Source organism: Polyodon spathula, chromosome 9 (assembly GCF_017654505.1).
Source record: "Polyodon spathula isolate WHYD16114869_AA chromosome 9, ASM1765450v1, whole genome shotgun sequence".
Classification (NCBI taxonomy): Eukaryota; Metazoa; Chordata; class Actinopteri; order Acipenseriformes; family Polyodontidae; genus Polyodon; species Polyodon spathula.
In genome coordinates, this window is record NC_054542.1 from 38,815,027 (window position 1) to 38,829,591 (window position 14,565).

Genomic DNA, 14,565 nt, shown 5'->3' on the forward strand with positions numbered 1-14,565 from the left:
TATTTTACAGTAATTTAAACCCATACTAAGGATCAAATCAGGTGCTATTGTTTACAAAATGAATATTAAGTTAAATAGTGCTGGAGGCATCCATGTTTGAGGGTATGCCTTAAAGACCTTACAAAAAACTGAAAATGTATCATATTGGGCTGAACACAATTTAACATTGCTCTTCTCTTGAGTCCTTAAAGCCTAGTTTTTTATCTCATACGGGCCATATATAATAATTTTAAATATGTATTGCCTTTCCATGTAGGGTAATCACTATAGGTCGGCAAGGATAGAAAATCTGAAACCTAATGGTTTGTGTACTTGTCTTCCCATTCAATTCAGTGGGCTGAGATGCCAATTCATTACAAGGGCCCTGCTAAATGTTTACTTCCCGTTTCCAGGGAGACATGGTCTAGCAGGCCCAACAGGCCCAAAAGGGGCCAAAGGCGTCAGTGGTGAACCAGGACTTCCTGCAGCCCAGCCCGGACCGAAGGGTGAAGAAGGACGCCCTGGCTTACCTGGCCCACCAGGACTCAAAGGCCCAAGTAAGTCAGGAAGACTCTGCTCTCATGCTGATTGCAGTGCTTAAGTTGTGTTTTATATCTCTTGGAATCCTAGTTTCTCCTAAATGTTTTTATTTTCCAAAGTGATGTTATATCCCATGTATATTATCACAAACACACTCAGCAAATCAAATCTTCTCAAATCAAATATTCTCTCTTCATCTAGTGTATTGTGTTTTGTGAAAATCAGGTAAAAAATGTCTTGCTTCAATGTGAAATATATAAGAATGAAATATTTCATATCCTACCATACTCAATGCTCATTTAGATTTTGACTTTTTTTGGGTTTTTTTTTGTTTAGATTTCCAGATGTTACTTAAAAGGCAATATTCAATATAATATGCACAAGGCATTTTAATTAACCATATTCCATGTAGGTATCTGAAGCATTACTTCATACTGCAGTTTGACTTATTCTGAAGATCCGCTCTCTCTCTCCTCAGGTTTCCCTGGAGGTCCACCTGTAAGACCAGGTGATCAGGGAGTGCCGGGCCCCCCAGGGGGAAAGGGATTCAAAGGTTTGTCTATCAGTCTGTAAGTCTGTAACCTAAGGAAAGCCCTATCCTTCAAAAAGTAGTGTTGGTCGTGCTGTCTGTTACAAGATGCCGAGCCCAACTCTTTTGTTGAAATAATGACTGTTTGAAGTTATATATCTTGACTTCTTAAAGAGAACGTGTTCAGCTAAATGAATTATACATTTAATTCCTGGAAAGAAACCCATTCTTCCCCAGATACAAGGATGTCTTCTCTGGTGTATGGAATTGTGATGCTTGTGTAACAGACAGTGTTGTGTGATGCACTGTCGTTACAGATTCTGTCTCCTGTAAGTGGGAGGAGATGAAGTTAAAACCTCTAAAATCACAAATGCATTGTAGTTAAGATGCTCACTTGTGGTGTGCAGGGTCGTTGTTTCGTGTCCAGCTGTTGTCCTGTTACCATTGGGTGGAATATTCGTTATCACAAATGCTTGAGAGCTTCCGAATCTGGGAATCTCTAAGGAGAAGCATAGCCTTTCTGTCTTTACATACATACTTATGTCACACTTACACTGGATGCAGGTCATGGTTGCCTTCTTTTTCATGTATTTGTTTGGCATTTTGGTGATGCTCACTGTTCTCTGTTATATCCCTTTCTTTTTTTTGTAGGAGATGCAGGGGAATGTTTATGTGAAACTTCCAGAGCCCCGGCAGGCCCTCCAGGTCCTGCTGGCATTATAGGACCAGTAGGAAGACACGGGGAACAAGGGCAACGTGGAGACTCGGGCGATCCAGGTCCAACCGGGCCAAGGGGACTGCCGGTAACACGCATTTACAGCACGCTTTTGTGCAAAAAGTTCTGAATTGACAGGTTGGAGGTGTAAGGTACTGCAATGTGTTGTGTGAAGTGACATCTCAAACAGACTTGGATAAAGACTGAAGCTTTACTTGGGTGACAACTTTTTGCTTTGAGAGGTGGAGCGTTCTTGTAGGGTAACTAATACACTAAGACACATTGTGAACTTTACTTTTTAACATATTGAAAATAATGTGTGGATCGTGAAAGCATTGCCGTAATGAACTGGAAATACAGTAATTTTGTCCTGAGCCAGGATTTCATTCATTGTCCAGAGTCAGGGTTCATTTTAATAATTTAAACAGTTGCAGGTTTAATGCAGCTAACCTAAAACCCAGTGTAGCGGAACTCTGATGGAGAGTGCCACCTGCAGTGGGAAGTGTTGTGTTCTTATAAACAAGCACATTTCTAGAAAACATGTGTAATAATGGCTGGCCACGGGCCCCTAATTATTAATGTTAAATACAGTGTATTCCTCATCACAGGGATTTCCAGGAAATGATGGGCCTGTAGGTAAAAAAGGACAGAAAGGTGAACCTTCTACAGCAACTGAAAAAGGTATGCAGTGTTTACTTTTGAACTCCTTGATTGTTCAGATTGTATATGTCTTGCATTCTTTGTGTGATTGTGTAGCGCTATAGAACAGGGATAGCAGCTCAGTGTTTTTTGATTGGACCCGTCTCTGAGTATGTTTTACTATTTGATAATAACTCTGTTGTTGCTGTTTAGGAGGTAAAGGAGAGCCGGGTGATCCCGGTTTGCCCGGTCCACCTGGTCAGAGAGGCCGCCAAGGCAGAGATGGTCACTATGGCATTCCAGGTTTAAAAGGCCTCCCTGTAAGTGTTTGCTTAAGAATATTTAACTAGGGGTGTGCTGATACATGTATTCATTCCTTTAAGAAGTGTTTATTGGCATTAATTAAATAAATATATTCAATAAAGAGTAAGTAGCAGGGTTCCAAAAAATATAGCGGTACACGTCCCCAGGTGTTGCTACAACTGTTTGAATAACTTACCTGGAATTTTTTCCTTTCATTGTTAACATTCTGACAGTTTTTTACATTTATAACTTAAAGTCTGTTTCAAAGCTCTTTTCACAATGGCCACTCTAGTGCACTGATAGTGTAATAATTATTGCAGACATTGTCAAACAGTTAACACAGCAATAATGACCTGTGATGTGGTATGGAATAGAAAAGCCAGAACACTTGTTGTTATGCTTTTTCTTCCTGCAGTGATTTAGAGGACAGATCTCAAACTCCAGTGCAGTAGAGCAGCCATTTTGAAAATAGCTTTGAAACAGGCTTTAAAGTTATAAGTGTAGAAATCTGTCAGAATGTTAACAGTAAAATTAAATATGACGGGTACATTATTTAAACAGTTGTAGCAACATGTGGGGACGTATAACGCTATATTTTTCGGAACCCTGTTATTTACTCTTTAAGATGGTATGGCCTACTCTTTGTTGCAGGGCGACGGGGTAAAGGGCCATCAAGGAGACAAAGGATTTATGGGCCCACCAGGTGTAAGAGGACTGAGGGGTGAAATGGGTCAGCCCGGGCTTGGCTTTCAGTCTCAGAAAGGTATCCCCGGGCCGCAAGGTGATCCTGGCCTAGATGGTGTCCCCGGGCCTGCAGGTTTACCAGGGCTTCCAGGTTAGTCATGCCTCTTCAACAGGGACAGTATGTGCAGCCAATCAGTAAAATCCTGTGCAACAACCAAGCACGAAGATAAAGTTAAACTTGTTTTCGTGTGTGGTGATCGAGGAGGTAAGCATTCCAGATTCTAATAAACGACGAGGACTTGCTGATATTCTCTTAAGTCCCTGTATGAGTATTTGTTTTATTTTTGGTCGATTTAAGCTGAGGTGTCACACATTTCAGATCCCAGCACCAAAAATGCTAGATTTGTAAATGAAAACCCAAACAACTCTGTAAATGACTGCTGCATGTATTTAATTCTGTGTATTTATCCATGTATGTAGATATGTAAGTATGTTTTATTGAGATAAAATCAAATGAGAATCATCATCCAACTTTGTGTTAAAATTCCCAGTTCAGTGATTTTGATTGATCTTTGACACCACAGCACAGAAAGTAGTGCTGGTCAAAATACAACAAAAAATAAATAAATTAAAAAGTGTTATGCTATCTTAATTAGATGTTTTACAGACAGCAATGGGAGCATTTGCATCCTGGCATACTGTATGCTTTCTCTCCTTCTAGAGATGAATGCTTCATGCATACTTGTAGAACATGTCGAGTCATACTTGTGCTTCTGCTTCTCCTCTAACTGCCGTGCTTGCTTTGCTTGGCTCTCTCCTTTGCTGAATGGAAGGTGACTGTGTCTGTTGCGGGGCTCAGGACGGTGCTGGGGGAGAGGACAATGACACAGCCACAGCAGGTAGTTGTAATGGAATGGCTTGATAAGTGACATCAACGCCACTGTTTGAAACCTCTTCTCTGGCAGACTAAAAACCTTTATTTAAATATTCTATTTATTTTCTCTACCTGTTCATTTCTATGGTACTTTGCATTAAGATTGATAGTGAATATTTTATGATTTTCTTTTGCTTTGCTTTTGCTTTGGCTACAGTTCAATCTTGAGTTGTCTATACTAATAAAGGGGACCATACCATTCAGACTGTACTGTATCATTTTATTGTAGAATAACAGGATTAGGAATCCCAGTGTAAGTGAATGGCAGAGAGATTCCACTTGTCATATAATCTCCATGACTGAGGGACTGGCTGCCTCACTTCTATAGGGATTCCACATTGTTTTATCCTACTCAGGACAGCATCAATATCTCCTCCGATAATCCCAATCTCACAAAGGCTTTACTTTTAAACCTCAGCACAGCTCAGCCTCCAGCCACTGAGTGAAACTGGCATGATCTGTATTTCAAAATAGTAGTAATAATAATAATAATAATAATAATAATAATAATAATAATAATAATAATATCCTACATAATGTTTTCCAGATACTCTACTGGTGCATTGATTTGACTTTGCAAAATTAAAAACATTATCTTTCATTGTCAACTCGGGCAATATATAGTGTTGATATAATTGATATCATATCCTTTGTCAACTAAACGGACTTGGATATTATTTATTATAACTTCAGGGGCAGTCTCGAGTCCGGTTCTAATTAGATTGCGTCAGGCAGTGTGGTTTATCAGAAGTGTGGATGCTGTAATAATACCAAACTACATTTTTCATGTATCTTCCAATATCCCAGAATGCTTTGTGATATGTTTGGCGAAATACTCAGAACAGGTGCTTGAAGGGCTTGCTATCAGTGTACACTCCGCTCTAGGTATTCATTTTTATGTTTTAAAAAAATTACCTCTGTTAAACTAGTGGGGAAAATAACAAAAGCACAGCGTTAAATTAGGCGACTGAAAAAATGAAATGCGAGTTAAAAGTAGGATCGGGGATGAACAGTTCTCGGATCTTGTCAGCTGTTTGAAATAAAATTAAGGGGACCAGAATTAGGCTCAGGCAAGATATGAAGGTAAAAACAAAGATTTTTTTGTAATTAAAAGCTTTTTCTGAGTTTAATTATGAAACAGAATCAGCTCAATTTGTTTAAAGGGACTTCACCTGATTAAAAATAAAACCTGCAAATGTCAAGACCTACCTGTGTGTGTGTTTGCATTTACTTTTTCCAAAATACTTGTTTTATTTCTTTTTAGCAATATGGACCTTTATTAATATATAACACATTATTTTAAAATAAAATGCATCATATTCATTTTCACTGTTCATTGCACTGCTAGGAACTGTAACCAAACTATTTTAATAGTGTGTGTACGAATTAAGCCCGACTAAACATGAAACTGTACTTCAGTGTTGACGCATTTGAGCTGGATTCATTAGAATGGTTTCTAGTACGGTTCTCGAGATCAGTTATGTAGTGTGGACAGAGCCTTTATGTTAGTAAACGCCAGCACTATCTACTGCACAGCTGTGTATTACCACCAAAACATAAGGAGACTTGATCTCTAGATGGCGATGGCTCTTAAATAAATTAAATGAAGGTACAGTACTTGCAGGAATAAACAGAGTCAATTTCTGAAATGAACAACAGCTCAATCTCAGTGGTGTGACTTTGTTTTCAGGAGAACCCTGTCAACTCACGACACCTGGTCCCCCGGGCCCTTCAGGGCCACCAGGGCAATCAGGCTTCCCAGGTAAGGTCTGAGCAGCATTTACACACGTTTTTACTACATGCCATACATACACATACTGGTATACTGTACTGAAAGACCACCTTTCTATAGTGACTGCACAGATTAATACTCTTACAAATATGAATGAGTCTCCATACAAAAAAAAAAAGAAGCTATATTCAGTACATTTTTTCTTTGTCGTCTGCATGTTATATATTTGCAGATACCATGTCCTGCAAGAATTCTTCAGGCAAAGGAGTATTGGTAGTGCAAATGAATTGCTGTATCTTTTTTAGTTTGTTTTACTGTAATAGTGTTATTATACGTCTAAAACATGTCCCCTTGTTTCCACCAAAGGTTGGAAAGGTGCAGCAGGGTTACCGGGTCTACCTGGCCAGAGAGGATTCGACGGACTGAAAGGGCAATCTGGTGACCCAGGTGTAGGAGGATTGCCAGGACCACCAGGTACTATAAAGGGTTACCTTGTAGTTAGCAACCTTCACAAACATAATGCTTTATTCGACTTTATTTGAAAAACATTTTATCTAACTATAATGTTTGTGTGTGTCTGTGTCAGAGAGAGAGAGAGAGCAGATGCAAGAGAGGTTTAGTGATAAAAGCAGGAGGAAACTGCAAGGGAAGCAGTGGTGAATGCAAGTAAAAACAGAGAGGTTTGAGAAGCAATTTGGAGAGCATTTTAAAACAAGGAGCACCTGGAGCAGATTCCTCAAAGCAGAAGTACTGTGAATGTCTAAGGGAGATACTTTTGTGTGTCTGGTTTTCTTATTTGGGTTCATGTAATATGCAGGCTTTATCGGACCTCGCGGAGATTCAGGCCTGCCGGGTCATACTGGACAGAGGGGTTCCGCAGGGAGGTCGGGTTTCCCAGGTGTGCCGGGAGAGCCAGGAGAGAAGGGGGCCCATGGGGAGGTCCTGGGAGCCGCACTCGGAGCCCCAGGGGAAAAAGGTCCTCAAGGACAGATCGGACAGAAGGGCCTGTCAGGAGACCCAGGGCTGCCAGGATTCAAAGGTAAACTGTTAGGTTAAATAATCTTTTGGGGAAACAGCCCTATGGACTGTAAATAAAAAGATATCATACTTCATTCATATAGAATTGAACATACATGAATCCACGGGTCTGTGGAGCTAGTGGTATACCCTTGTCAAGACTATATAGTGTTAGAAGAACCAGTGTTTAATGACTGTGATGTTGGATTGTCCATTTCCTTACAGGAATGGAGGGCATGCCTGGTATCCGAGGCTATAAAGGTGAGCAGGGTACTTTTGGCCTGCAGGGAGAGTCAGGCCAACCAGGGCCAGCAGGGCCGAAAGGATTCCCCGGACAGCAAGGATATCCAGGCCCTCCAGGAGCATCCGGCTACTCAGGGCCACCAGGTGAGTCAGCATTTAAAGTTGTTTAATAAAGTCACTTGATATCTGGTGTAAGCTGTAGTACTCTCCCCTTCTTATAGTTTTATCAGCAGCTCACAGCAATTTATTCTTACTGAAACCCAGTTCACTACTATGACCAACTGTATCAGTAAAAGGCAGACAAATTGCAATTTTCAGTTTGTTTTAATAGAGACTAAAAATACAGAGCAAACACTAAAACCCTTTCCCTTGATTTAAACATGCAAAATTGAGTAAAATAGGATTTTACAGTCTATGCACTGATTCTGAGTGCCCACTTCTGTTTTGGTCAATCTTGCAGGCCTGACTGGTGAGAGAGGGGAACAAGGCGATGAAGGCCCCCCAGGTCCTGCCGGAATGAAAGGTGCCCCTGGATCCCCAGGGAGTGCCGGGTCACCAGGGCAACAAGGCCATATTGGCATCCCTGGTGCTTCGGGTTTGGATGGATTGCCAGGCATTCCTGGTCAAAAAGGTAAACGGGATGATTAATGAGCAAATAAATCTGTTTGGTATTGCAATGATTTATTTTATGTTACAGGAATGCGCAAGCTCACAGATATTGCAATTTATAGCAGTTGGTAAACACAGGTTACCAAATGAGGTTGGACTTTCCAGGAGTTTATTTAGAGCTGGTCAAATCAAAGGTATAGCAAAGAAAACGTGAAAGACTAAGTGCAGCTTTATTAACCCTAACCCTATTTTTTAAAATTATTGTAATAATAAAAATAGTGATTAGTAAATACTGATTTTTCAATATAAATCTAATATTTTGGATACTTTAAAAAAAAAGAAAACATTGATAAAACCCCTTTTCTTATTATCCCAGTCTGTGCAGAGTAAATAAACCAATAAGGTTCATGTATAAAACAAAGCATATCAGGTATTGCTCCATCGTGTGCGCCAATAACTTTAGTGAGATTTGAATACTGTGCACTTAGTCTGAATGAAGTGGCTTTTGAATTGCATATCAAACTATTGTATGATGAGATTGTGTTCCTCTGTTCAGGGGTTAAGGGATCAAAGGGAATGCCAGGCTTCAAAGGAATGCAGGGTCAGAAAGGAGTAACTGGATTGGAAGGGCAAAAGGGGGAGCCTGGATTCCCTGGAGAGATTGGAAAAAAGGGCGAAGTTGGAAAACCAGGTGAAAAGGGTAAGTGTTAAAATAAAATCATACCATTACATTATTTTTTTTTTTTTTTAAGTATATCTGAAACAAAACCCATGCCATAAAAAATACCTTTTTTAACATATGAAATCATTATCTGCGGCTAACATTTCTGTTTTTGCCTCCAGTTTAAACACGTTATCATAACACAGTTTTCTCAAGTTCTGTACATGTTTTATTTCTTTATAGATTATTTAGTTTTCTAGACTTTACTTTCACCTTGAATCGGATGAAGTCTGTTTACCTTACCATTTACTCCCTGTGTGACAGTTAGGACCTCTTCTGAAACTTTAGGGGGCATCAGATAGGATCCTATACTTGTTCCCTTTGTTTTGTGTCTTGGTAAAAACAGAGGGTCCAACTCCGATAACAGGGCAAGGCACAAATGCAACGGTGGTTATGGCCTCATTATATAGTTATGTAATTTGCTTTGCAGGTTTTATGTTCCGTTATCGGCAGGTGTTGGCCAGTTTCCATACACCCTAATATTTACTATTAGAAAAATAATGAATGCAATCAATAATAATTATTCAAAAATATACTTATTTTTCTTTAGCAATATCACAGAAAACTCAAGCACAGGAGCGACAGTGATATTAAATGGGATGTCAGTTGTTCCTGATTTGCTATCCCTTTTCAAGACTTGGCCAGAGGCTTTAAAATTTAATTGAGACGTCACACCTACAACATTACCTATGGACTTGTATACAGTATGTATTTAAATGACACTTCCTGTCATTTAAGGTGATCGCGGTAAAGCTGGACCCCCTGGTGAAAAGCCACAAGTCAAACAGAAAACATTAATTGAAATGAAGGGTGAAAAGGGTGATGTTGGTAATCCGGGGAGTGAAGGATTTACTGGACCAAGGGGTGAGTGCCATTACAGAGTGAGGGCTCTGAACTATACTAGTCTTGTTTTCATCACAACTGCACCAGCCTTTTAATCTACTTTAAAAAAGGTGTCATGGAAACGGAAGCACACCGTCATGAAATGACTTGTACATTTACCTGACAGTTATATACAAATTGTACATTTTGTCATGCAAATAAATTACAACTGCTTCAAGGGCTAGAAACATGTGATCAAGTGTTGTTCTTGTGTTCCGTTCCAATTGTGTAGAAATAGCAATGCTGATGAAATGCTGAGAACCAGTTTTTCAGCTCTTACCTGCAAGCGTGTACAGTAGCATTATAAGGTCTGGTTTCTGAAGTTTTGTGTTGGTGGCTTGTGTTTGTATCAAAGGCCTTAAAGGGATGCCAGGGGTACCAGGCCAGCACGGTCTGCACGGCTTGCCTGGAGACCCCAGTGATGTGAAGGGTGTTAAAGGCTCCACAGGCAGTCAAGGGCTTCCTGGGTCCAGAGGAACCCCTGGCCCCCCCGGGCCTGAAGGAATCAGTGGCTTTCCAGGAATGCCAGGAGACAGGGTAAGTAAAGAACGCATTTAAAACATATTTGGTAATTGGGCTCACTGCCCCTCTTCCATTCTGCCTGAAAGTGGCAAATTGAAGAACTATAAATTAATAAATCATAAAACATTCTAAAAAGCAATTATTCACAATTACTTTTATTTATAGCGTATTATATATTTTCCTTTCCACGTTAACTTGATAGCTTGTAATTGTGACATATATGCCAACAGTCCCTATATGGTCGGGACTTTCCTTATGTGCTCTTTAAGTTAATGAAGCTCTGTTTTATCACCATGTCATTTTGGGTTTTCTAAATATTGTTTTGTTTAAATTATCAATAGCTAACATTGTTCTTTTTTTTTTTTAATACCTTTCCAGGGTGAAAAAGGTGTAACAGGGGGCCACGGTCTTCCAGGTGACCCTGGGCTGAAGGGAATCAAAGGTAGGTCTCAAATACTTTGCTGTGATTCAGACATTTTCATGCAGCTTTCAGAAAAAAAAAAGCAAGACATGATGGGGCCGAGTTTCAGTTTCTGCTATTTTGTGTTAAGATATAAAGTATGGGAGAAACCTGCATGCAAATGGAAAATCTGTGTCTTAACTTGCGTTAACATTCTACACATTTTCACATCCATGCCTTAAATCTTGAATGTACCAAAAACTAAAAAGTCCCAGTTAAGTAATAAAGCATTAATGAACATGCTTTCAGTGTGTGCAGAGGGGTGTTTGTGTACTTAGTTTGATTTCTTCTAGTTTTACATTGAAATTCTGACTGATTGTCCTTGGCTTAAAAACACCCCCCAAAAGAATCATAAAACAGATTTATTTTTTCTTATCAGGCTTACTATCTTAACACACGAGCCTGGCCGCCACACAACTGTTCAAAGATGTTTCTGTTTCTTATAGTGTTCATCTGCTTCACCAATTGATTATTTACCTGTGAAACTTAACATTGTTGCTGGATGTTCCTAACAGTTCTCTATTGTGCAGCCACTTAAGACCAAACTTGTGTCCAAGTGACTGTCTAAAGTTGTGTTCATTAACATAAAGAAAATTGATTAATGCTGGTTTACAACGGAAGCTGAAACTAGCTCCCAAATGTTTCATAGTTAAGCTGTCTATACAGGGGTATGTATCTTTCCTAATTAATGGTAGCATTGCACATAAATCTATTCCTTTACAGGTGACATTGGCCCAAGGATGGACTTACCTGGCATTACAGGTCCCAGAGGGGAAGAAGGTGATCCAGGGCTGGCAGGTAAGTAACATTCCTAAAGTGAAGATATTTTAAGAGCCAACAGATTCTTCTGCAGGTACCACTTGATTGTTTTATTCCAGTTTTACTGTTAGCTTGTACAGTACATACTGTACATATGTCACACTTCAGAGTTTTGCATTTAGCTAGAAAAGCACTCATCCTATTATGATCTGGGGTATATCTATATGAAGGTTGTTTATCTGTCCGGCCGACTGTTTCTAGAGTTCAGTGTAGCCGGAATGTGATGAAGCTTGCAAAAAAAAAAAAAACATTCTTTAGAAGATATTTTTCATGTTACTGATAGCTGTCATTTTTAATATACATCCATACCGATGCACGGAATGAACAGCTTTATCTTCTGAGAGCTGAGAATGTTAGGCTTCACAGAAAGTGCATGGTTGTCTAGTTAAGACATTAAGTGACAAGGTCACAGAAAAAGCTCGAGTAGTTACAGATCTAAGCAAGCCATTGTCTCATTTAATTGGTGTTGAAATATTGAAAGCCTTGTTCGTTTTGCAGGAGGGCCAGGTTTTACGGGGCAGCCAGGAGACCGTGGAAATCCAGGCTTTTCCGGCATTGATGGCATGAAAGGCAAAAGGGGTCTTCCTGGATATGAAGGACAAACAGGTATGAAATAGACATGTATGGGATTTCCATTAGCATGGAACCAATAGACTTTTCTGCAGTACAGGGTTTCACTTGATATTTTCATACCAGTTTTACTATTAGCATAATTATTTATTCATTAATTAACATGCAGGGGGAGTATTTAAAACAATGTAATATGTTCCCTTTGATTATTTTAGACCTGCTTTTTTGGAATCTCAAGAATAGATCAATTGAGATAGCCCAAGACCTTAAGCTGTGGTACTAATGTAATTCCCAGCTGTGCCAGTGCAGATGCTTTTAATACAAATTGATTGTATTGATTTCAGGCTCCGTAGGTATGACAGGTTCTCCAGGAAATCAAGGTGCCAAGGGTGCGTCCGGTATACCAGGCCAGCCAGGAACCCCAGGAAATTACGGACTGCCAGGCGATCGAGGTATGAGCGTACTGCAGATTGTACAAATATATATTGGGTTTAATTAAGTCAAACTCTTGATGTCTTGCTTGAGAAAAAAAAACAGTCCATTATGTATCAACTCGCTTCCTAAAACACAGATGTACGAATTGTAATAAATGCATTATATGTAGGGCTTCTGGTTTTTGGTTTTTATTCATATTCATTTTTCTGTGCCTATTTTTTTAGCGATTTTCGAGTTTATGTAAAAAAAATTTTTTTCGGGACTTTCGCTTTTTATATACTGTATGAAATTATTATTTTCGTTTACTTTCCAAAATGCTTGTGTGTTTTTTTTCTGTCACAATAGTTATAGTAAAGGCCTCTACACAATGGACGGGATGCGACAAGCAAATGTGTCGTACGACACACCGCACAACAACAAAAAAAATAGAACGTGTTTTTGATACAAGCCATTCACACTGCCTGCGATGCAATGGGTGACACTGAAGCAAATAGGATTGGTGTCGATTTTTGCGATTTTGTCTCGCGGCAGCTAGGGAACTGGCCAGTGAGGAACAGCTTTGCACACAGTAAACAATGGCAGACTAAAAAGTAATTCTTGCAATATCAAAATACCCAGAGCTGTACAGTAAAGGATGCAAAAAATGATAAAGAAACAGCAATGAGGCAGAACCTCTGACCGTCCATTACCAGGGAACTGAATATAGCTGGTGTATGATTCATTTACCTTTGCTGAAATAATTGATTCTTAAAAGCTATTATGTATTCTACGTTTGTATTAGCTGACTATCATACGTGTGATTTTTTCCAGCTAATGATACAATCAGAGGAGAGTCACCTATCACATCACATGTGCCTGTTGCCTAGTGTCGCAGTGAAAGTACCATTTTATCACAGAACAAATCGCATCACGTCTTCTGGGGGTTTTGTGTGTCAAGACATTTTTTTATATTTCACCAAAATTTGCAATTCTGTTTTAAATTCTACCTATCTCACGTAATGTAGCTTTAAATCCGGTGAACACGCCTTCTAATTGAAATCTCAAGCAGAGTAGCCAATAGAAATGTAGGAATTTCCTGCCACTCAGTAGTTGGGGTGTGTTTAAAGTATTCAGAACGAATCAATGATAGATACAAGTCAGGAAGGAGGGACATTTCCCAACTGCACTGGGAAAGATAGTTTATTTGTTTTTATTATTTTTTTAAATGGGAAAGAGGTGAAGTCAACATGAATTAAGTAACCATTTCCAGTGTTTTTCGGCTATACACTGATTTCATTTTAGTTTTGTATCGGGGCTGTTTTATTGGTTGTGCAGAAGCCCCAATTATATGCCTAAAGTTACAACATAAATACAAACTTACATTTACAAACAGATTTTTTTCATCTCTTAGATACACACTACACATTGCACTTGTTGAATCCCACAGCTATACTGTGGCTCTCAAAAGTATTCACCCCCCTTGGACTTTTCCACATTTTATTGTGTTACAACATGGAATCAAAATGTATTTAATTAGGAGTTTTTGCCACTGATCAACACAAAAGAAAAAGTCCATAATGTCAAAGTGAAAAATCAAATCTACAAATTGTTCTAAATTAATTACAAATATAAAACAGAAAATAATTGATTGCATAAGTATTCACCTCCTTTGCTATGACACACCTAAATAAGCTCTGGTGCAACCATTTGTCTGTAGAAGTCACAATTAGTCGAATGGAGTCCACCTGTGTGCAATTAAGGTGTTTCACATGATTTCAGGTTAAATACACCTGTCTCTGGGAGGTCCCACAGTTGGTTAGTACATTTCCTAACAACCTACATCATGAAGACGAAGGAACAGTCAAAGCAAATCCGGAAAAGGTTCTTCAAAAGCACCAATCAGGGGGAGGATATAAGAACATTTCCAAGGCATTGAATATCCCCCAGAGCACAGTAAAGTCCATTGTTAAGAAATGGAGAGAATATAGCACAACTGTGAATCTGTCTAGAATAGGCCATCCTCAAAAACTGAGTATCCAGGCGAGAAGGGCACTAGTCATGGAGGCCACCAAGAGGCCTATGGCAACTCTAAAGGTTCCACGGCTGAGCTGGGAGACACTCTGCATACGGCAACAATAGCCCGGGTGCTTCACAAAACCGGCCTTTATGGGAGAGTGGCAAAAAGAAAGCCATTGTTGAAAAAAACTCACATCAAATCTCAGCTAGAGTTTGCCAGAAGGCATGTGGGAGACT

General features: G+C 39.4%; 1 protein-coding gene across 2 annotated transcripts in view; it reads left to right on the plus strand.

Annotated features, from left to right (window-relative positions):
• The window catches only part of LOC121320809 (collagen alpha-2(IV) chain-like), an 81,071-nt gene that overhangs the window by 60,089 nt on the left and 6,417 nt on the right, over window positions 1–14,565 (plus strand). Inside the window, exons 20-38 of one of the 2 annotated variants that reach the window (XM_041259460.1) lie at window positions 393–536; window positions 998–1,072; window positions 1,700–1,851; window positions 2,372–2,444; window positions 2,616–2,722; window positions 3,357–3,540; window positions 4,223–4,288; window positions 6,014–6,085; window positions 6,422–6,529; window positions 6,873–7,094; window positions 7,298–7,459; window positions 7,776–7,946; window positions 8,481–8,624; window positions 9,384–9,509; window positions 9,883–10,064; window positions 10,428–10,491; window positions 11,233–11,307; window positions 11,827–11,934; window positions 12,243–12,350. In XM_041259460.1, the coding sequence (XP_041115394.1) occupies window positions 393–536; window positions 998–1,072; window positions 1,700–1,851; window positions 2,372–2,444; window positions 2,616–2,722; window positions 3,357–3,540; window positions 4,223–4,288; window positions 6,014–6,085; window positions 6,422–6,529; window positions 6,873–7,094; window positions 7,298–7,459; window positions 7,776–7,946; window positions 8,481–8,624; window positions 9,384–9,509; window positions 9,883–10,064; window positions 10,428–10,491; window positions 11,233–11,307; window positions 11,827–11,934; window positions 12,243–12,350 (2,343 nt within the window). The remainder of the gene's footprint in view (window positions 1–392; window positions 537–997; window positions 1,073–1,699; window positions 1,852–2,371; window positions 2,445–2,615; window positions 2,723–3,356; window positions 3,541–4,222; window positions 4,289–6,013; window positions 6,086–6,421; window positions 6,530–6,872; window positions 7,095–7,297; window positions 7,460–7,775; window positions 7,947–8,480; window positions 8,625–9,383; window positions 9,510–9,882; window positions 10,065–10,427; window positions 10,492–11,232; window positions 11,308–11,826; window positions 11,935–12,242; window positions 12,351–14,565) is intronic. The other variant, XM_041259461.1, reaches the window with a different exon arrangement.